Source organism: Cimex lectularius, unplaced genomic scaffold (genome assembly GCF_000648675.2).
Source record: "Cimex lectularius strain Harlan isolate CLEC.00 unplaced genomic scaffold, Clec_2.1 scaffold46, whole genome shotgun sequence".
NCBI lineage: Eukaryota > Metazoa > Arthropoda > Insecta > Hemiptera > Cimicidae > Cimex > Cimex lectularius.
In genome coordinates this window covers 477917-501774 of record NW_019392654.1, presented here as the reverse complement: position 1 = coordinate 501774, position 23858 = coordinate 477917, and the positions used below count along the sequence as shown (strand labels likewise).

Genomic DNA, 23858 nt, shown 5'->3' with positions numbered 1-23858 from the left:
TCATGCTTCTGCACCATAAGTTTCGTTGGGAAGGTAAACACTTTTATAGAGGTGCATAGGGCCACCTTAATCCCCATGTAAATTTGGCAATGTTTTTGAGTTTGGTATGGTTTGTCACTTACCTATCATCTTGGTCTGCCTCTCCTCCTTGTTAAGAAAATATAAATCGGCGATGATAGGCAGACCAAGATGATAGCTAACTATCAAACAATACTACAAAAATTATCCGTAAATTTATGGATTAATCTTTTAGGATTGAAAAGAAACGGATGTGCTTGGCTTTGCTCGAACACCATTTTGAAGGGGGAAAATCTGCACTGAAAAACATGGGCTGAGAATTAACATCTAAAGATAATGCGGATTAATAATTATAAAAATAATACAACTCACTCTTCTCATTATTCTGCATAAATATTTAGTTTTAAATCATGAAATTATCTATTGTTTATAAACAATACAGTCAAAACTACATTATTTTATAATAAATAAACATCCACTCTTAAATGAAATATTCAATAAAGCCAAATTCTAAAAGTAATAAAACACATTAGTATTTTAGGGAGATTTATTTATAATAGTGTATTCTTTTCAATGTACACTAAATTCTATTTAATGATTTAAGTATATTGAAAACTGATTTCAACCAATAATTACATCCAAAATGGAAGAAACAAAAAAATATTTACATCCAATTTTTTAATGTCAATTTTTTAAAATATTTTAAATAATATATATTTCAAGTCTTAATTATCAACATGAAAGTTGTTTATTACATTGAATAATTACACATTCCATAGTTACCATTTCATAAAAAGCCCATATCCAGAGCGTTGTAGAGTGCTATGAGGTCTGTGTGTGAAGACACCCTCCAAAATGGAAAGTTCAGCTGTAAAACAAATCACAATGAGATATAAGGCTATAAAGTTAACTTTTTAAATGTGTATATTTAAAATTAAATATTTTATTTAAAAGCAAGTATGTATATGCTAATGGAGCATGCTAATGAAAAATTTGCATTTGTACATAATATACATATGAAATTTGTTGCATTTCAGCATCACATCATCTTCAGTGTTGGATAGACCCAACACTAGAGATTAGAAAATGCTGGAGCCCACACAGTGAGGATAGACCAGCCATCAGTAGTTAATCGGTAGTGACCAAATTATTGCAGGTTCATCATCCCGTGGACCACACAGGTATCTTACAATATACTTCTGTATATATATTCTTTTATTTCTAATGAAGTGTTGGGATTGTGCAAATGAAAATAAGTGAAATAACAGGTCCTTACTTGTTTTGCAGCTGATTCTTCATCCTGTCCATCGCCAATGACAACGTATGTACACTTGCTCCTCCCAAACCGCGTTACAATCCGTTCAAAGACACTTTCTTTTCCTAGGAAAAAGGAATATGAGAAAGACTGTCTAATTAAATAAATGAAATAAATAATGAAATTTTACCAATTTTTGAGGCTGAATAGATATTTTCGACTGAGAATACATTTCCAAGGCCGAATAGGAGTGTTTTTGCGAGTGCGGGTACCAACTGTGTTGTGGTCACCATGACATTAACACAATTATCTCTGCAAAATTTACATAATGTTTAATTGCCAGGTCTAAGCAATAAGTAAATTAAAGTTAGAAGAAACATTTGTAAATTTTATATAATACTAGCTTTATAACCCCAGGGGGATAATAAAAAGTTCTCTTTTTTGTAAATCCTGATGCCCATTATTTATGTGCCCATTTTACAGTCTCTAAATCCATCTGACAGTAATAAGAACTATGTGAAAGTTCGACTAAAATCAGTTCAGTAGTTTTTGTTTTTATCATTAATACACATACGAACCTTCACTTTATATATATATATATATATTATCTTGCAAATTAAAGTTGAAGTGTAATTAATTTTAAGAAAAAACAAAGTCAAAAATTATAATGACCTTGTGTTTATGTGACTTAGACATTTTGTTGCAAGTGTGAGCCAGTTATCTGTTGCAGTTTCGATATCCGATCGAACCTGCAGCCACTGCTCCCGCTTGGCAGGGCCAATGAGTCCTCCCACAGAATTCCTATAATTGTTGTACACGTCTTTCATCTTTCTATATCTAAAGGCGAGCTTCCTCATCCAGTCGACTCCACCGCGAACGCCGACTCCGCCCTGGCATGCAGTGCCCCCACCTCCAGAAGACACTGAGAAGCCATCCGATGAAAAATTATAGGAGCTCAGGTCCTGCCCATTGTCATCGGATGACACATCGTCAATATGGACCTGATCACAATCCTGTAAAGTAAATATGTCATTTAACATGTTTTAATGGTAATTTACATAATAAAGTTATAACAAAAGTGTAATAAAATTACCTCAACATCATTAAAGAAAAAGTGGGAATCTGCAAGATTGAAAATTAGTTCCTCCATCTTAAACCCCAATTGAACTATGGACTGGGTATCCTAGAAATAAATATATTTTTTATCTTGATTAGTCTGCCATTCATTGACCAGATAATTAATATTTTTATGATAACAATTTTCTTAGTGATCGTGGTACACCATTTCTTGTGTTATGTTTTTTTAGATACAATTTGTCTTTTCAAATATTTAAGTTATCAGAATAGTCATCTGAGTATTACACTGAACTGAATTACTGAAATATCTTACATTTATTTATTTTAATTTTTAGCATATTATATCTGTTAACTTTATTGTGAAAAATTATGTTTAAATTCTTATCACAATTCAAGAACATATCAATAAATAACACTCCCTTTTCAAAAAGTATTCATACAATCTTGACATGCCTAAACCTTAAATATTGATTAATAATTTAATTAATAGATTAATTTAATAATTAAATTATAAATTAATCTACCTTGTTATATTTAGAGGCATATGTCCCAGTGAGGAGGGAATGAAAAATAATAATAGTCTCATCTAAATCCCATATGAAGACTCGTTCAAGGTTCGACTCAGAGCCTATACCAGGACTTGGCGGTCCGAGAGGACAGGTAACCCGCCTGCCACGTCCTCGTCCTGTTTTACCTTCCACTCGTCTCTCAGCTTTAGCAGGCGACGGAGGTTCAGAAGTTGCAGGTGAATCCGACACATTCTGGGAATATGGGGGCTGATAGTAGCCTTGCTGTGTTGAATAATAGCTTGCAACTGCCACACCACTGTTCGACGAGTAGTTTTGGTAGTAGTCTTGCTGATAGTTTTGGTAACCAGAACCGTATGAAGGGTATTGCTGATAGCCAGAATAGTTGTAGCCGTTACCTAGCTTACACTGGCTCCTACTTCCAGAAGGTAAAGGGTATGTTGTAGAAGGGTAGCTCGAACCGTAAAAACTACTAGGGTTGACATATGATGTGCTCTGACCACTGTATGCCTGCATGCTGAAAAAAAGTTGAATCTAGGTTTATAATACGTGAAAAGATGAGTCTGCAAGGTGATCAGACCAATTACTGGGAAATAATTTTAAAAAAACGAATAGCCAAACCAGTGGGGTAAGAACAAATGTTATCACCAATAATTATTCGATTAAAAATACAAACAATCCTTTTTACAAGTTCCATAAAACTTTTATTTTCAACTCATTATGTGTAATATGAATTAGTTTTACCTTTGGTAATATTGGCTATTATAGTAATCCTGCCTATAAGAGCAATCAGTGTAGTTTTCTGGATTTGAAAGTTCCTGGTTTGCTTCAGTTTTTACCTCAAGGGCACCTGAAAAGTTATTTTAATAAATATTTCAAACATGGAAAAAAACATTTCAAAACGTTTTTAAAGTTTTACCCGGAAGTTCAGGAGTGAGGGTGGACGACCAGGGATAGCCATGCTGGAGGCCGATTCCTGTAGCCATGCTCTGTCCAACAAGACAACCTGCACATTCAATATTAAAAGTTAATCTTTTTAAATCCACATTTGATGAAAATCTCCCTGTTACTCACTCTCATTCTGTGGAGAGCTGCAGTTCGACTCCGTCCCAGATGAGATCTCCCCAGCCATACTGGAGTTTCCCTCCCGTTGGGCATCAGGTGTATTCGAATTATTGAACCCTTCTTTGACAGACTGAAATAGAAAAATGATGTAGCTAATATGATATAGAATGTATGTACTACGTAATGTACAGATATATTATATTTAAATTTGGTTAATTAACATTAGAAAAAATAAATCTAAAATACATGTGTACCAAGAAGCTTATATTTTAGTTATGTAATCGTACATTTTCATGGAAAATTAAACAGACGTCAGAAATCACAAATGCAAAACTATAATGGGGGTTGAAATTCTATCCAGGAGCAGAAAAGGTAATTTCCAATTTTTTTACGTTTTAGGCGAATACTCGGTTGCAAAGAGGGCCCAGTTAACCATGTGTGTGTACGTGTGCGTGTGTTTGTGTGTTCGTCTGTTCCTATCTATTCCCCTCTCGTTCTACAAAAAGGTGAAACACGATCCTGGATCCCCCCCTGACAAAAGGACGGGCGAAGGGGATGACAGTTGATTGAATGGTTTTAGGCCGGGGGAATAGTTGAGGGATGGAGAGAAATGAGGGCCCCTCGGCTTTTCATTCCGGATAACAAGGGGCCCTTTTACCTCCATTACAATGGCCCTTCATTAGGAACAGAGATCAACAAGCGCCCTTCTCGAAAGTAGATCAACAAGTGCGGCACTCTGAGGTCCCTGAGCCTAGGCGAAATAAGTTTTATCAGCCAGGTTGATGTGTTTGCCAAAAAAAGCAAGATTTGAAAAATATTCCAACTGTGTTTTGTAGCGTCTACGATCCGTCTTTTCTCGTTGGTTTTGCCTGTCACTCGCATTTGGTCAGTGAGTTAAGTCCATCGTAAAAATTGTTTGAAGTGTGCCGGTATTGTCTTTGTACTATCGGCGTTAACGATGTGGACTAAGTCAACTTATAACAATTTAAAACTTCAACTTTGTTAAAATTGTGAAGTATTCCTAAATTCGGTAGGTCGATGTGAGCTGGATCTTCTATTATTATCCCCTTGTTTCTAGTATTCATCATTTATTTTTCTGGCAGTCTGTTTACTACCATACAGTTTCAGTCCAGTGGATTTGCCTGAGAACTTTCCTATGACATTTGTTAATTTTAGTACTATTTGGTCGATTGTTTTTATAGAATTGTTTTCTTTTAGTCATGAATGAGTTTTATATATGATCTGTCTGTTCGTAAGGGTTATCTTGTTAAATGTTTAGTGTAAGATTTTTTTTCTGCAACAGCTTGAAATTTGTTGAATTGTTGCAAGTTGGTCAAATTTAAGTGTTAATTCAATTTTCCGTCATTATCCTTTAATTATTTATCCCTTCTATATACCTCCCCTCGCAGTTAACTGATTTTTATTGTTGTTTTTTATTAAATGGATAAGTTAATTTTACATCATCCTTGAATGGCTATTTGTTGTACACTGTCATTTTTTTTTTTTTTTTTTATATTTCTGAGGCCTTTTGTATAGGTTTTTCAATCTGTATGTATACGTGTAACACAAATTCAAATCATATCGAGGAAACTGTTAAACTGAGTTAAAGCCCTGAAGTTCCGTAATTTATTTTTATGAGTCAAAGATTAAGAACAGTATTGCGCAGAGGAAAAAAAGAGATAATGTTTGAAGGAGAAAGGGCATCAATCGCCTCCTCGATAGGTGCGGGGGCTGCCTTATTAACGGTGACAATAAAAAAAAGTTTACAGAAGCAACAAAAGTGAAATTACAGTGCAATAAATTTAATAATGAGGAACCTTTAACATGTTGAAACCCTAAATTGTTACAAATCGTATATTTTAAATTTACTGTCAAAGAGAAACCTCCAGCATGGCTCAAACTAAAATGGAGAGACGGCAACAGCCCAATGAAGCAACATGGCCCCATGAGACGACATGAATAAGACGTTTAATTTCAAGCAAAATGCCCAATCAAATTTAAGCCGAAAACAGAATGGGAAAAAGGGAAAAAAAACGGCACTATGAGCTAATTCGCTGACGTATTTAGAACGCAGGAAGGTCCTAGAACCGCTCAGAATCCATGGGAAACTACAGCAGTATCTTCCACGTTGAATCCACGCAATCGAGAGAGGTACCTAATTCAATCTGAATAAAGGGTACAAAAACAGAATATAGCTCATGTCAGATAGCCAAGCAGCTAAGTTCAAACATCATTATATCAAAGATGGTGCTGAACTGCAAAACTAAACTAAATATATTAGGTATGCAAAACAAAGTCTCGCTGCTGGGTCCCAGGGTATGTAGTAGATGGCAGAGAGTAGAGGGCAACGGAGAGCGGACGCCCATGCAAGGAAAGGAGCTGCTAAACCGCTTATATGCCCTGAGTGTGGCGTAGGGATTCACACTATCAATGACTATTTTAGACAAAAAGACGAATTAAAAATGAGGAAACACACTCATTGAGCAACATTCCAAGAACCTTCTAGCAAGTTTTGAAAGAAAAGAAACATTACATCAAAGGAAGCAGGGAAAACTTTGAATCCTGACAGGATTCTTGACAGGACACTGCAGACTGAATGGGCATTTGATTGGTACAACCCAACACGGCATGTGCAGATTTTGGAAAGAACTAAAACTCACCGGTGTGCTCTAAGTACGGAACGGGGGTACAATACGTTTTAAATGGCGTATATCTACATAAATTTATCTCAAATAACTACAAAATTGAATTGAGTAAAAGTAATTTGGGTATTATTAAATTATTCCTCAATGGTGATGGTGAAGAATCTTATTTTTTTTTTTTTAATTTAGAATGAGGATTTTAAACAATATAAAAAATGTTACTTTTCTATTATCCATGGGTTCGTGCACTGGGGCATGCATGAAGGATTGAGGGAGATGAAAAATCGGATGACCCTGCGAGGAAGGGTAATGCTGACCTGGGCGGCTGCAACCCTTCAACGTTGAGAAAACAAAGAAATTTTTAGAATAGAAGATAAGGTAATGTTAAACAGAGGGACCCAAGGGCAGAAGAGTCTTATTGCATACGAGAAAGGAAAGAAATTTCAGCATATATAAAAATAAGAAGTAAGCTGTTCAGAAACGCACCAGGTTTTTCTGTATTGCATTTAACATCGATGCAAAGAATAACACTCCGGCTGGGCCGTTGCAGCTGTCGAAATAGGTAAAAACTTCTCACTCACTCTCACTTCTTAAATTCTTTAAAAAATCTTTTCTTATAACAAGTATGTATCTATACAATGATTTCCCAGATGAAATTAAGAAGGCCTCCAATATAGAAGAAATTAATTTTTTTAAACTACAAATAAAGAATGATTAATATTTGAATTTAGCACATCTCTCAAGCATTCAAATTATTATAGTGCATTGTTTGTTATTTTGAACAAATTTGTAAGTTCTTTTCAAGATTTGTTCCTTAATTGATTTAGTGCAGTTTAATGAGGTGATGTAAATATAATTTTATATGTATGTAATCCATAACATTGTAAGTAAATTTTGTAGTTTATTATATGATTTCTTTCTTCATTGATTTATTACGGTTAAATGAATCTATATTTTAATTTAGTTATTATTACTGTTCCACATTCAGCTTATTTTTTTAAAAGTATTATATACATATATATTATTCTATATCTAGAAGCGTATGTATGTAAGTTCAAACGTTCGTTTCTTGTTGAGTGTAAGAAAGGTCAAATTGACAATTCTGCGAGATTTGCAAAAATAAATCGTTTATCAAATCAAATTAATCTCTCTTTCTTCCCTTCTTGTTCCTCTCTTGTTGTCTGTTTGTATGTCTCTTTCCCCCCTCTCTATCTATCTATCTATCTATCTACCTTTAAAGGAGTCGTGTACATTCGATCTACAGATATAGAATGTGGACCCAAAAACATGTATTCTCGCAATATCCTTCAAACTATAAAAGTGGGCTAATCAGAATAGCGTTATTAATCCGTTCTGTAATGAAATCAAATTAGGTTGTGTGCTTTAATAATAAATACTTTTTTTAGAAATTGAGGATTTAGGCAGTTTGTGTTCATATTTAATCACTTTTGTTAAATCGAATGTAAAATAAAAGCACACACGTGTAGATTCAAAAGACCTTTTGTCTATCTAAGATCTGATTGACCTGAGACACCTTGAACCAGCCCCACCAAATAATCCACAAAATAATTTATACTATTTTCCCTATATTGTGCAGGATATTGTATTGCAATTTCCCTATAAGGAAGAATCGTTAAATGGTTTTAAAATAAAAAACGTCTGGTTTGAATCGTATAGTTCGCTGGTGTCAGAGGGCAAGTTCGTTCACCTGCCCGCCTTTTCACAATTTATTCTTCTTATCCGTTGTCTTTAATCCTCATTTTATGATGAATCGTCGTCTTTGTTCTCCCTCTACCATAACCCGAACTATCTCCGTCACCGGGTACAGGCGATAAGCCGGCAGGAAAAAATGCTTGTGTATGCCTTTTTCCTGTAAAAAAGAAGAAGAAAAACAACTGCGGACGGACAGGCGAAGATTTACCAAATCGAGCTTTAATAAACCCCAACAGTTCTATTTTATTTTTATTTTTTTAATGGAATCCACAATGACCGCTCAAAGCCACAAACAACTGAACAAAAATGGTCGGCTGGGATAAGTTGGAAATGGAAAATGTCAACTGATGATGCCCATCAAAACATTCTATTGCCTAAATCTTTTTGAAAAGGAGTTTTCTAGAATAAGTGTCTATAAGAATTTTTCAAGTACAAACGTATTCACTATATTATTGACAAAGTGTACTTACACAAAACTACTCAATTGTGTATGTAATGAACTGATACAGATTCAGTTCAAATAATTGCATATATATATATATACGCAATACAAGTCTAATTACTCTCATAAATTTCGTTTTAATATACATTTTTGCTAAATTTTAATTTTAAAATTGCAACAAGAATGAATACAGAGAGGTAAATTTGTCCAGTAATCGGCTATTGGAACCATTAGGTGGGACATGGAGGTTTTCACGAATTATAGCATTTTATGGAACGCGAAAAGTGATGGTAGAACGACATTTTATTGAATGTTAATTTGCGTAAATCCTCCGTTAAATTCACCAAGGGTTTGGAGCCGGTTTGGTCGACGCCCATCCTGGGTCGATCTCGCCCATGCGCCCTTCGAAAAATCCAATCCAACTTAAAAATACAGCTACACTGTGCCGGAAACGGATAAATCACACCTAGCAACAATGCTTAGACAAACATGGACATAATTTATTTCAAAGATGCTAAACGAGTTATAGAAATATATTCGAACAAGCCATATTTGTCAATAAGAACAAATATTCGATTGCCCTTCCACCGGTCTAAGTCCCAGGCAAAAAAAGCTTTGAATTGTATCAGAACAGCGAAAATAGGCGGACGCACACACTCCAGTGGCAAAAAGTTTTGCAATTCGATTGGAATTGAAAAACAACAGCCTATGACAAGGGGAATACGATCAGAAGGGTCAAGATTTATTTTTTTTTTATCCCTGGATAAAGATAGCTTTTATTAAAAATTTATTGTAAAAGCGACCAATTTTATAACAAAAGTTTTTTTAGAATATGACAACATCCATGTTTATCCGGGTTCGATGGCTCCCCATCATCATATACCATCTTGGGTCTTTATGTAACTTCAATTTGATTGAGCCACATTTCAATATTAACAAATTAAGGCTCATTGCACAGCTTCGATTAGTTATGAAAAAGATTTGCGGTATTTATTTTAACAGAAAGAAATTTTACTTCAATTTGGATAAAATGTGCTCTTTATGAACCTTTCCTAATGACCAAATGTAATTTTTAATTAATTACCCTATATTGACTTCTTATATTGATGAAAATATTTCTTGCATTAAGACTTAGAAAACTAATTACGCTAGACTAAAATTATGCTGATTTGACAAACAAAATAAAGTACACTTTTATGTTCCATATAGAAAGTTCAGATTAAAGGGTCTCCTCATAAGTTAAATGTTATTATATTTTTTCTTTTGCTACTTTATTATATACGTATACATATTTAATATAATTTCAATGTAATGTTACTCTTATTTGTATGCCTTATTTTATGTTTGCTTCATTTACATATTATGTTGTGTATTAAACCAACTTTCTCGACCTTAATTTCCTATAACAGAATAATTATAAATTCAATTAAATATACAAAATTTAGTTAAAATTTGGACAAGTATGTGATATTGTTATCAGATTTTATGGATTTCCCCTTGATAATTGTCTTTTATTCTCGCTGGCTTTGTCTGTGTCGCTGTTCGCTGGTCTGTGCATGTTGTATTTGTATTGTACTTAGCTTAACTTTTTTTCGAAGATTGATATGCTGTTGTTTTCTCCATGACTTAACTTTTTAGTTTTTTGATAACGATGATGCATAACGCCGGCAGGATGGGATACCATTTAAACTGCATGTACACCCCCCAATTCACCCACGAGTTTGCCGTTCCTAAACTAACAGAAAACACTTGTAATCCGAAACTTCACACATGCCGGGGCCCTCGACTCGAAAAGGGCGAGGGTGGATCGGGCGATGGGGAAACGGCAAGCAGGGAAGGTCGAAAACTAATAATAATAGGAATAACTGGTGTCTTTTAACTTTGATTCCACTCGTGTCCGAAGACGATAAATTTACAACAACGGTACATCTTACGACTACATCTGATGAACCGGATTTTAAAACGATCGGCATTCTTCGTGTATACAGAGACGATTTATCAGATTCGAACAAATAAAATTACATTATCTTAACAGATTCCCAGAAACGGACAGATAGAGTCCTGAGAATCACTTCGGAGGAACAGTTTATCGCGATGGAACGAGATAAAATGAGTCTTAGTCCACCATACGTCTCCCTATCACGGGCGACGACCGTAAACGTACTTTCGAACATCAAGGACCCCCAGAATCCTATAAAACATATAAATAATATATAAATTAATAATTCATCAGTTGAAATTTAATAATGAAGAAACTGTTTGATTTTTAATCAATGCCGAAAATGAATTAATTCAAATAATAAAATTGATAATAATAAGCTACGGATGCGAAATTTATAAGATAGAGAGAGATACAGGGGTAGCAATAATAGTGGAATGAATTGTGGTGTGGATGTAATTAATTAGTGTGAAAAGGTTTATTCCCAATTACCAGAAGAATATCCACTATTCTGGGGTAGTGTGAACGAAGTCTGGTATGTGGATGGAATTTATTAGCGCGAATGGAGGTGATATCCCCAATTATCCCGAGAAATATCAAGTACTTTGGCGTAGTGTGGATGAAGTCTGGTAGGTGGAAGGAATTTATTAGCGCGAATGGAGGTGTATCCCCAATACCCCGAGGAATGTCGACTATTTTGGGGTAGTGTGAGTGCTAACCAGACTATTATGTTTTATCTTGTCTCCGTTTTTATGTGCATTTGTGTTTTTTCCGCAATTGACGAGGCCCTGAAGGCAAGCAATAGGATAAAGAAAAAAGAGCGTCGGTCACCGTCCTAATTAGACTGGTCATAACTTGGCTGGAGCAATAGGAAAAAGAAATAAGATTGAGTAAAAAGTAGGGCTAAAACGCGAGAAGGGAAAGAAAAGCAAAGGAGATGGCTGGCAGTGACCAATAAAGTTTGCCGGCCCAAAAACTAACGAAAACAATTTGGGCAAGGTGTCCAAAATAATTATGATACTGCATTGATAGCAGTAACATCGGACACGACAAAAAAGTATGATACATAGTTCTATAAAACGTATAAATTGGACACGCACTTTTTTGAAAGATTATATCATTTTAAGATTTATATTTAAGCCAAGAAAAAACGTAAAACAGAACAAAAATAAACATAACATAACACTGCAATAACTTTGATTGTAGTGTTCCTCCATATCATATAATATAAATAATGATAATTAGCTTAAATGAAATTATGTAAGAAAAGTAGTTTCAGTATTAGATTAACTTTAAAAACAATGTCGTACTTTTGAGTGATAACAATTTAAATTAATAAAATCAATCATAATATGGTACGGAATTGGTATATTGATGATTTGGTATTATCTCTTTGCCCAAGTTTTGTTTAAAATAATATACCTGTAGCTGGAGAAGTGTAGTAATGTAGCTTAGAGCGTGTGTTAGTTTTTTCTTATTTTAGCTTTTGTGAGGAAAATTGGCCGTATTTTTTTGGTGGTCTAACGTTTTACGGTGTACCGGTTTACGGTGTTCCCTCTCGTACACGGTGGACAGTGTCCACAGCCGATTTTTTCGCCCTCCACGGTGGATGGGTCATATAAAAGGCCACACAAGTCGAGTGTTGTACGCCTGTGTTTAATGTCCGCGTTGACCCCCGCAGTCCTCCTCATCCCCGTGGAAATATCAGCCGGAGGAGATCTGAACCGGAGATAAACGCTTTGTTTTATTGCCCTCCGCGGCACATTTCTCACAGCTCGACGTACGCACGCGCGCGCCTCTTCTGAGCCGATGTACGCGCCCGTTGGACACCAGAAAAGGACATTTTTCTCTTACTAACGAGCACTGGGATTCCGGGATTTGCTTTACAATGAGGACCGACGTGGAGTATGTCTCATCTTTTAAGGACGAGCCCCTTTGGCCAACCTCTCCGGCCCCATTTCTCTTTCGACCAACCGTTGAAGAATACTGTATGAGGAAATGGATTTTATCGCAAAAACAACAAATGCAATAGTTTTAATCTCAGAACTCGTTAGTAACAAGAAATTTTACTTTCTGGCTTATTCATCCAGAGATTTTATCACAGATGTCTAACACATTCAATCTCACTGGCATTAATCCGATGTCCGTTTAAAACTACTTCTTGAACGTTTACCAAATGTTATACCGAAATATAAAATATAATAATTATCTTTTCCCTTTAACCTTACATGATTCGTGTAACTACTACCTCCAAAAAACCCATCCATTTCATAAATAAATTAAAGGAGGATCTGACAAAGCTTTTGTTTTACCTTGGTTATCGTCACATAGTATAATTCTGCACTGGTACAAATAAATGATCGCGGAATCGGATTAATAAAATGCAAACTTTTAAACATGAGTGAAATTTTAAATATAAACTAAAGAACCTTAGAATTGGAAATGTACAAAAAGAAGATGCGAACCAACAAAATTGCATTTTTTAATGTACATTACAATCAGGTATAAAATCAATTTGAAAGAAACAGTTCCTGAGTCAGTCGAGCTTTCGACGAATATATTTTGTATACATAGACGCTTATATTTGTTAATCTTGTAAATTATTAATAATAGTTGAAAACTATAAGAACAAGTTGGTTTTGTTTGCCTACCACGCTCATCCCTCATCGGTAATAAACAAAATTACCATTAGAATTAATGATCGTGCTGGACGGAAAGCCGGTGAACTTTGCCGAACCGGCTTAGGGTTTATATGTCCGAGTAGGGTTCATATGTCATTTTATATGACAGACAGTTCCTCACTGAAGATGGCGGAATGCTGAAACGCTTATGAATAATTCAACTAATCAACGAGTGAAGTCGGTCCCAATATGTAACCCTATGATGGTTCAGTATGAGTTACGTTAGTGTATTATAATATTATTCGCTAATAATTCAAGATTTCCAATAATCTGGGACCAATCGTTTATTTACTAGAAAAGAATATGTTAAAAAAATCACCAAACCCTTTGTATTTCAAGTAGAAAATTAATTATGATAGGTATGGATGACAAGGTGATTTGATGATAAAATCAATGTCATATTTTAATTCTGAGGACTGCAACACAATCAGACTTTAAATGGTACGATTTTATCGTTTATTTGTTAGTATGAAAGTTTTTAAAGTAAAACAAAATATATTTTAAACATACATTTAAAGAAAAATTTCAAGAAAATCATAGCTGGTTGCGTCAAAAATGACAGAATACCAGAAATGAGCACGTTGATGAGTTAACAAGCCAATTCGCTTTGTTTGTTTTGAATTGTGCCCAAGCAAAACCCGTTTTGATTATTATTGTTCCGTACCTCTCAACTCAAAATAACCCTAAAAATAAACCGGTGATAAAAAAGTGAGCCAAGCCGGTGCCAATCAAACTCGCGGGACAAGAGGTGTATGCCTGTCTGTCAAACAAGGCTAGGGATATATAGAGGGAGACAGATCAGATAGACCTAGATTATCGCATTTTAAAATTCAAATTATAAAATTAAATGTTTGCTTATAAAAATAAATAAATAGGATTGAAATATAATATTTACCTTACTTATAATTGCCTTTTAGTACGAAATTCCGGGTCCCAAGAGAAAATATGTATGTCAATGGTAAAGACACGAATCACATCCCCTGGAAACTTCTTCCGACACAATTTTCTGCGTTATGAATGCGAAAAATGAGACACAGGAATATATGTATATTTTGTACTGGAGGACGGCACTGGGCTGACTGAAAGATGTACAGACTGCTTTCCTGGGGTTCCTCGCATTTAGAGGGGGTTGCGCCAATGCGGGACCCGGGGTGAGGGAATGGGCGGAGCCGAGGAGGCAGACGACTAAGAGAATCAACGATGATGCCCCCGGGTACAGCTGGGAGGTGTGCCTAATGGAAATGATCCTTTCTGGTCCGCCTTTCCTCGCTGCGTCGGGGAGCAAGTCGGAACTTTTCTAACGTCTCGAAGTCAGTTGACGAACCGTTTTGCCAAGTTGTTAACGAACTGTTCGGCAACATCTAATTTTTGAAGGAAAAACTCTCTAATAAATAAAATATTTACGCTGCCCAACAGATGTATCGTCATGTGCCACAGAATGTAGACAGGCAAAAGAACTACTTGTCAGATAGAGTCATCGTCAGTTTTGATATCACGGAACACTTAGTTTTTTCTTTTTATAATTATTTATTTATTTAAACACATCATTGTACGACCCAACAAGGTTTCAGAGTTGTCGATACCATCCCTTCTGCTCTTGAGAACAAAGAATCGCTTGTGTGCATTCCTAGATGTAGCACAGGCTTTTGATAGAGTCTGCCACCCGGGAAAGCTTTATAAACTTAAGCGCTTACCCACCCCTTATTTCCTTACTCTGAAATCCTATATAACAGACCGATGCTTTAGAGTGAGGTGCGGAAACGAGTTCTCGGAAATCTGACCGATACAAGCCGGCGTCCCACGTGGGAACTCGTTGGTCCCATCCTTTATGTCATTACCACCTACACAGACCGCAATTCTGTCATCTAACTCGAATCCTATCCAAGCTACCTCCAATATCCAAGAGCTTATCGAAGACTGGTGCAAAAAGTGTACGGTCACATTGAAAAAACAGTCTAGTCCTCCACTGTACATCTACAGCAGAGAGATATAGACTTCCACTAAAGTCAAATACCTAGGGCTATAGAAGACTTGGAGAACTACGAAGACTTCTAGGGCCGAAATCTGTCTTTACCGTCAACACTAAACTAACCTTATACAAGATTTTACAGCGACCTCTTTGGACATATGGGATGGAATTGTGGGGTTCTGCTAAGCCATCCAACATCCAACCATTCAATCCTTCCAATCAAAAGTCCTCAGGCAAATCGATAAAGCTCCTTACTATCCACACATAGCACAACGATTTGATCCGTCCCGATTCCAAAAGTTTCACACCAACCTCTCGATCCATCCTAACCCTACAGCTCGAGCACTCACTACACATTCCCATCCCGAGAACCTGCCACGTCGCCTTAATCGACGATGGCCTCGAGACCTCCTTGCCCATTAATCCTTCAAACTGAGAGCCGGCATTGGCTAGTTTCTTATGGCATGTATCCTCCGGGTGCAGCGCTGGCATTAGCGTTAGTGCTGTAAACCGTGTGGAAAAAAACGTAGTGTAATCAAGTTTGTAATATGTATAAACATGTATAGGCTACAAATAAATGATTTTTTTAAAAATATGAGAGAGAGAGCGAGAGAGAGAGAGAGAGAGAGAGAGAGAGAGAGAGAGAGAGAGAGAGAGAGAGCGAGGGAGACTGTATCTATATCGTTGCCGTTATTTTATTACACTGATTGGTGGTAGCAATAATATTCGTGCGTGAATATGTGTTTGTTGTTTTCTATTTGTATATTATATTGTGAAATAAGCCCAGATAGATAAACCTAACAACCGAACAACTATTATTACACTATTCTTCTTCTTTTTAAGAAGCTGAGTGCGCGCATGGAGCGAATAATTTTTTTTCAGGCAACTTAGTAATACAGATTCTTAAAACAATTAAGAATTTGTATGTTTATTGTTTAACAAAGTGAATAGAAAATCTGCACATAATTTGGAAAGAAATAACAGTTTCAGAAACTAAGTACTTATATCAAGATGAATAGCGCCCCTATAACGTGAGTGAAGACTATAACTACAATACCTAATAAATAAATTTACAAAGATATGGATCATGTGTCGTGCGGGGAGTGAACAAACATTGTTGTTCTTCCAACTAACGCGAGGACTAAATTCTCTTTTAGTAGGTCGCGAGGCCGAGTCTCTTCAGTCATCTGGTGGGATTATAGGGGTGGTGAAGGTTTTTGAGGTCATTGTGAAGGAGATGTACCAAGCCCCAAAGTTATAGACCGTACGTCCCGATTGCTTTTACTATTGTCTTGTGGACAGTCAATTTTTTTTTGAAACGTTAGATTTGTGTGCCAGTAGTCTGTGTAGTAGTCCGGAACGACGTTTGTTTAATTCCAAGTCGTCTTCAGGTTAGGATTGAGACGGAATCCAAGTTTGTTTTTGGGATGATAGTATTATTGAGAAATATTGTATGAGGGGTGTTGTTTCGAAAGGTGCTTTTGCTTTCATTGAGCTTTTTATACCTGTGTAAGCTCCATTCGGCTATTTGTAGGAATGTGCCTCAGAAGTAATTGTGGAATAGGGATCTGAAGAAAGTACAACTGTGTCGGATATCTTGTCTGGATATCTGCGGTGTAGAGGACGTAAAGGATCGGTTCAAGTACGTTGCTCTGAGGTACTCCTGCTCCCAGAAGACAATAGTCGGTTAGATAGAGGTACGAAGGAAGGAATTGGTCTTGGCATTGACAGAAGGTATTTGGAAGGATGCACTTTAGTACATACAAGAGGCCTTCATGCCACGCGAGGTCAAACGCTTGTGACAGGGCAAGAAAAAAACCCTACACACTATTCTTTGGGCTCAGGGATGAGGATGTGCGGTTCACAACGCGAAACACTTGCTAGGTAGTGGACTGTTGAGGTCGGAATCCAAACTGAGGGTCTGGGAGCAGGTTGGAGGAGATTAGTGTCGGGATTAATCGTTTGAGGAGGATCTTTTGAGAAGATCGTGAATAAACTGATTGGCCAGTAGGAACAAGCATTTTAGGTGGGTTTACCGGGTTTTGAAAACAGGATAATATTGGAGTATTTCCAGAGCATTGGGAAGTGGGTTGTGTACATTATACTGTTGTAAAGGTACTCACTAACCTACGATAGCTTTCTTAAAGAGTTTTTGGAAAAATAAAAAATGAATTTACAAGCTGTATATACGGCCCTTGATCACCTATGGTGACTCAGTTTGGGGTGCTTCCCAACTGAGCTAGTTGCTCTTACAATTACTGGTGTGTTTCCACGATGGACATAATGGATAGATAATATGCATACTGTCTATAACATTCCAAGCATAACAAAACGTGTGGCTTAATTGCGAGATTTAGTGACGCGTTCAGCTTGTACACATCACGAATCTATTTTCTTTTCACAAGGAGAATTTCAAATACTCCAATTATATGCATAAAACAAACAGATAACGTTTGTCATTGAACGTTGTATGTAAAAATGACTCTAGTCTCACAATTACTTATCTATCTAGTAACTGGTTACTGATTTACCCAAGCTCAGCCCGCACACGCGCACACACTTCTCGCGAGCTGCCGACAATAACTCACGGGTATATCGGAAGAATCACTTACCTCCTGCTTCTACAGTCTGAGGTCAGATCTTGGTCTCATCAGTCGCCTATGGGAGCAACCAACAGCTAGGTCATTTCAGTCCTCAACGTAAAACGTAGTCAAATCCAAATCCACTCATACTCTCACTTATTCTCAAATACATTCTTTCCCAGTTTTACATTCTCTCAGGTAGGACAGTTGAAAAATCTAATTATTTATTTATAAATATCCTTATAGTTGTGTGCTTTGTCTGTTATTAACAATTGTCTTCAGCCTAACTAAATTTTATATTATAAATAAATTTTGATTCTTTGTATTTTTCATTATTATTTCTGTTAATTTAATTTTTAATTATTATTTTTTAATTTTTGGAGGGTATTTCATTTACGAGGTTATATGAATCCTCGTGGTGCCGGCCTTTTTGAACAAAGCCTAATTTGTAAGCACGTCGGGTTCGAACCCACGACTTCTACCTTACAGTGATGAGCGCGTGGAAAGTTGGCCTCATATTGTATGCCCCTTTGAGTCGACGTGCAGAAACAGCCCGCCACCGGCAACTCAGGAGAATATGGTGCAGTGAGCGCCTAGAAGAGAACACCAATTGGAATGCTGTTATGTTTAGTGATGAGTCGCGTTTCTGTCTGTATTAGCAAGTGCCGAAGAGTTTACCGAGAACAGAGGATATGTTCAATGGGCTAGTTCGTGCTCCCTTCAATGCAGTTTGTAGAAGACGGTGTAATGGTCTGGGCTGGGATTTACACTGGAGGACGAACTGAACTACACATTGTTGAAGGCAACCTCACCGCAGTCCGTTATGTCCGAGAAATTATCGAAGAATACACCCCTCAAACCAGGGATCTCACTGGCAGGGATTTTCGATTTCTAGATGACAATCCCAGACCTGATAGAGACAGAGTTGTTCATCAATGTTTAGAAAACCTGGGAATTTCCTATCTGCCCTTTTCTCTATTGTCTCCAGACCTTAATACCATTGAGCACATGTAGGATGCATTGCAGAGAAGTCTTTTCGATCACCATCCGCAAACAGTTGACTTGCAACAACTGAGTGCAGCGTTGCTACATCTATGTACTGAAATTCCTTATGAAATTAGTGAAAACTTTATTAGCAGTATGCCTAACAGGTGCACAGAGATTTCAGCTAACAGAAGACATTATACACGGTATTAATTGTTTTAAAAAAATTATTGTGTCCAATAAACAAAATTATGGAATTAAAACCTTTTATTTTGTTATTTTTCAAAATCCCCTAGTTAAATTTTCCTTCAGTAAAAAAATAATAATTTCTAATAAATTTTCCTGCAATTTATAATAAAAATAAAATAAAAATGCTAGGGAAAGTAAATACTACAAAATTGGCAATATCCCTATTCATTTCTGAGCAGTTTATTCGGATAAAATACGTGCACGTAAGAATTTTAATCCAGAGAAGCGACATGAAGAAGATAAAACAAAACAAAACATAAATAAAACTTGCATATATTTTTGTAAATTCGAAAGCAGTCCTAAAATAAAATATAAGATGTAAAAAGGATAAAATCCCTTGGGATATTACTTCCTATTACGTCTAAATTTAAATACTTTTTTAAATTAATTATACCGGATGGTAGGGCAACTGTGGGTAGGAAAAAATGGTTGCTACCCCTTGGGATAACTCATTGGAACAAAAAAAAAGAATAAATAAATGATCCGCAAAATAAAACCATTCCGGGAATCGCTCATGTTGATTAAATACAAAACGAATATTACCATAATATTGAAAATAAAAAAAATACAATATTTGCTCAATTTATATTTATCATGGTTACTTTATCAAACGCGAACATATATACTTAAATAATGAACATATAATAAATTGATAATCTAAGAATGACAAGCGTTTCTTCCTTCTTCTTCTTCGTCCAAAAATTATGATATCTAATGATTAGTTTCAACACTATCCTCCAATCTGGATTCAGAAGGTGTTGTTTGTCATATCCAAGCAATCATCATGAGCAGTCACCCATTTCAACGTGACACTTTTACCTTTACAAGTAATCTTCTTGATTACGCGTATACTTTTCTACACAAGCGGAGTATGGCAATCGTGATCGGAATTACTTTCTAGAGTCAGTGTTTGTTGGAAAATATTGATAAGCATAAGTTACTTACTGTATAAACATGTAAATTAGAATATAAATATATATACTTGCTAATAACGAAATATATCAGAATACATTACATAACGAAAGATATATTAATTATAATATAATAAACATGTAAACAGTGTTAAAACAATGGGAACTAAAGAAGAAGTTTCAATTGAATGCAACTGAATGATAAGGAATTTTTTAAATTCTTGAAGAGTGATGCAATTATCATTATTTTTGTTAAAAAATTGACCCCTGAATACTTATAACTGTCAGTGTGAATTAATAAATTTCAACATTTGACTGTCAATTTATTAAAACTAACTAAAATCTGCATAGTTAAATGGCCAGTTTGTTTTTAAAAATTGGGGTTTCTTTTAAACAGTGGACAATTTTTTATAATACAATTGCTTTTGTGTGCAAATTAAAATAATTTTGATTTTATTGATATTTTTTCTTTAAAAAAAATGAAATTAAAACTGACCAGAACTGAGACTTGTTATTCAGAACTGCCCGCAACAGCTTTTTCAGGTGAGGTCTGTCGACGTGTCCCATTAGCATGAGGAGGCAGGACAGAGCTTGTTGAACGAGGAGGCGAAATATCGCATTTTCTTTTTATCCCCCTTCTTCCTCATTTTCGAAATACGAGAAGTGACTTTGCCAAGTCGTGCGTTAAGCCGGGGAAGGGTTTCCGATTTCAGACGGCCGCAAAAAGTGGGGGGGGGAGGCAAAAAAGCTCGGAAAGCTGCTTGTTTTATTTCTTGTTTCTTTATCCTGGTAGTTTTAATAATAAGGATTATTATTTCTGCTATAGGTAAGTCTAACACGCCGCAAACAAATAGTGGATTTTGTAGTCCTAAACAATTTTTTTATTTTTTAACAACCATGTCCCTAGTTCCTTAGAATGAAGAACTCATAGTGTTTGTTTTGTCATGCCGTACTATTACTTATTCAATCCACTAATAAATTAATCCAACAAATGTTGATGTATTTTACCACCTTCTGGAAATTTTTTCTAACCATGTAGTATGGTCGATTCTGATCGTTTTAGTATGAATATAGGCCGACCAGGAACGACCAGCCTACAGTACTAGCACATCAGAACGCAGAACCTAGGATGAAATCTGCATTACTTCCGGTATAGCCCATTATTGAATAACTTTAATTAATAGTAATGTGAAAAAAGTATAGTGAAGTAGTATGACTCCTCGTCCGCGTCATTCAACGGGGGGATGTTATGCCTTCCTGTAAGTAAGGAGTAACTTATTAGACGGACCCAGTGAAGTGGTCTGTATCGACTAGTTAAACATGTGTCCATAAACTACCTTTTGGCCTAAACTACGGGTTTTCGGTTGTTTCGGGCATTATTTCGGTTTAATTAGGGGAAAAAGACAGTTTTGAACATTCGTGATATTTACATTCATTTAAATGTAGATATCATCAAGTAGGGTGCAGGAGCTTTAAGCTTCTTGAAGGTCTTAATCCTTTCTGGGCTGAGAGCGTTGTAGAAATGTGTTTGACGGCTTGCCTCCCCAGCGCCACTTCCTTATGCCTTTTCGGTGGGCTGGTGTAATCCACCTCCTGTGTTTGTGTTCTACCTTCCTTTTCCTTCTAACGAAATTTAATTAGTCTTACACCAAAGTAAGGGAAAAGGTTAGTTTTTCGATTCCACTAGCGACCACCATTCTCAATTCTCCCTTCTCCATTGAAGCCTGGTGCTCCTCTCGTCAAGTCGTTCAGGATACAGGCTTTGTATATCGTCCGCAAGTAGGGACTAAAGTCAGCTCCCATACAGGGAACCCATGGAGACCTCTCCTCGGTCATTCAGCACTGGTGTTGTATGCACAGTAGGTATCCTGCATCCGCGACCATTTCGCGAACATCACCAGGATCCATTATCACGACGCTGTCAAGAAATATCAGAACGGAATCGTAGATACTGTGAAGCATATTTGGGCCCATTTGAGCCTCGGGATATCGGGAAGTAACCCCAGCAACCTTCAGTGCAGTGAATTTCGCTGAAGAATTGCTCATTAGGAGTATATATATGCTTTTTCAGGCCTTTCTTACTTAGCTACTATCCAGCTTCTAACCATGGCTTTTGATATATGCTTAAGAAGTTTTCAGGCATCACTGACCTTTTTCGGATCGATTTTCATCAAATTTTTCCGTTTATTCACACACGAAATTTTTTAAACGGGGCAAGGTTTCAGACCTACCATCGTCTAATGTTTCTACTGTTTCATTTTAACTCAGTTTAATAAGTTTTAACTAGAACTGACAAACGAAATATTGGTAGTCAGGTCATTGATCATGCCGATTTTGTCGAATGTAACGTAGAACCAAAAGTCATCTCTGCCGCCTGGTTCAAATGTCGTCGTAAACTGGGGCTCTAACCTATTTTCCTCAAAATATTACCTGACCTAAGTGTTCCATTGTTTATCGGATCAATGCAAAATTTGGATGTAGAATCAAAGACCTCGACGACTTGACTCATATCAAGGCAATCTTTGCCGCCTATTCATTACAGATATGAAGATTAATAGAAATGAAAAATGATGGAGTGAGGTGGATGAAGGTGATCAATTATTTTTAAAAAGGACTGACCTTTTTACCCCAAGGCACAATTCCTTGTTTGAGACAGGATTTTTCGGGAGATTTGCACTAGACGTTAATGATGCTTAAATCTTCTGGTTTACTCATCTGTGTTCCAACGAGAAGTTATGAATCGTAGAGTTCGCTCGCACATACGAATAAGGTGTCGAACGTGCAAGGCACCTTTGCCTCCAGGAGAACGTTAAGGACCCCAAATTACCCCCTGCAGTCATTCAGTTTTTATGACGTAGTTTTACAGGTTTGGGCGTTTTCTGTTAGGATTGTCCCCATAGCTTATAATTCCTTTTAATGTATAGGGAGTCGACGTCGAATGATGGCCTTCACGGACTTGGTGGTAGGACTTGGGATAGCGTAGGAATTTTGTCCAACTGGGGCATTTCTTGTGATTTATTGTTGACACACAATTGTTGGGAACACAGGAACCTATTAACCATATTTACTATCCATTGTTAGTAAGTACATGATTTTAGAGAAGTGATAACTAGTGAATAGAAAAAATTTGTTTCATAATTCAACACTCCAAAAACCAATGCGATAACTTCCAAAATTTATGTAATCGAGGGGTAACCTTTCTTTTCAGACTACCCGCTCTGAGAGCAATGGCCAAATTAAGTAACACCTTTCATACATGTTGCTACAAACTGTAGCAGAATACATTTTTATATCAAAATCCAAGAAGTGTCGATCAGTCTATTACGATCTCCTGGTGAAATGTTATTTGCAGTGAAATAATGTACATACCATGTATTTTTATACGACTTCGATGAATATAGTCAGATGTTATTTGAGCAAATATACAGTAAAGACGTAGCTTTTTGACATTCCCCTCTAATTGTTCTACAAATTACTTCTTTCGTAAGGGGGCAGAACATACTAAACCAACAGTACGCAGAAGCGTTTAAGAACACCAGAATAACAACTGGTGTAAGTAGACCCTCGAGATTGTAAACTAAAGCCGCATTTTTTTTTAACATTTCATCTTTTGTAAATGATGTTAGTAATCATCCCTTTTCATCATCATGGCTTTACCGCACTTTATTTTTCATTGGTTGAATATATTTAAGTTAATGACACTATTGGACATTAATTTACATAGAATCATGGTCAAGCGCTTGGTTTATTTTATTCTGGTATTTATTTTGCATATGGAATATCAGCTAGTTATCTCTCATGATC

General features: G+C 36.3%; 1 protein-coding gene across 6 annotated transcripts in view; it reads right to left on the bottom strand.

Moving 5' to 3' along the window:
- Positions 1–547: 547 nt before the first annotated feature.
- LOC106672869 (eyes absent homolog 1) overlaps positions 548–23858 on the bottom strand; it is a 33485-nt gene continuing 10174 nt past the window's right edge. For 3 of the 6 annotated variants that reach the window (XM_014404634.2, XM_014404635.2, XM_024224561.1), the window contains 9 exons: positions 3952–4072; positions 3797–3883; positions 3622–3727; positions 2875–3394; positions 2367–2456; positions 1946–2286; positions 1464–1585; positions 1295–1398; positions 548–886 (listed from right to left, as the gene is read on the bottom strand). In XM_014404634.2, the coding sequence (XP_014260120.1) occupies positions 806–886; positions 1295–1398; positions 1464–1585; positions 1946–2286; positions 2367–2456; positions 2875–3394; positions 3622–3727; positions 3797–3883; positions 3952–4072 (1572 nt within the window). In that variant the 3' untranslated portion in view covers positions 548–805. Of the gene's footprint in view, positions 887–1294; positions 1399–1463; positions 1586–1945; positions 2287–2366; positions 2457–2874; positions 3395–3621; positions 3728–3796; positions 3884–3951; positions 4073–14254; positions 14445–20550; positions 20627–23858 lie in introns of those variants that run through there. The other 3 variants (XM_014404639.2, XM_014404638.2, XM_024224562.1) reach the window with 3 other exon arrangements.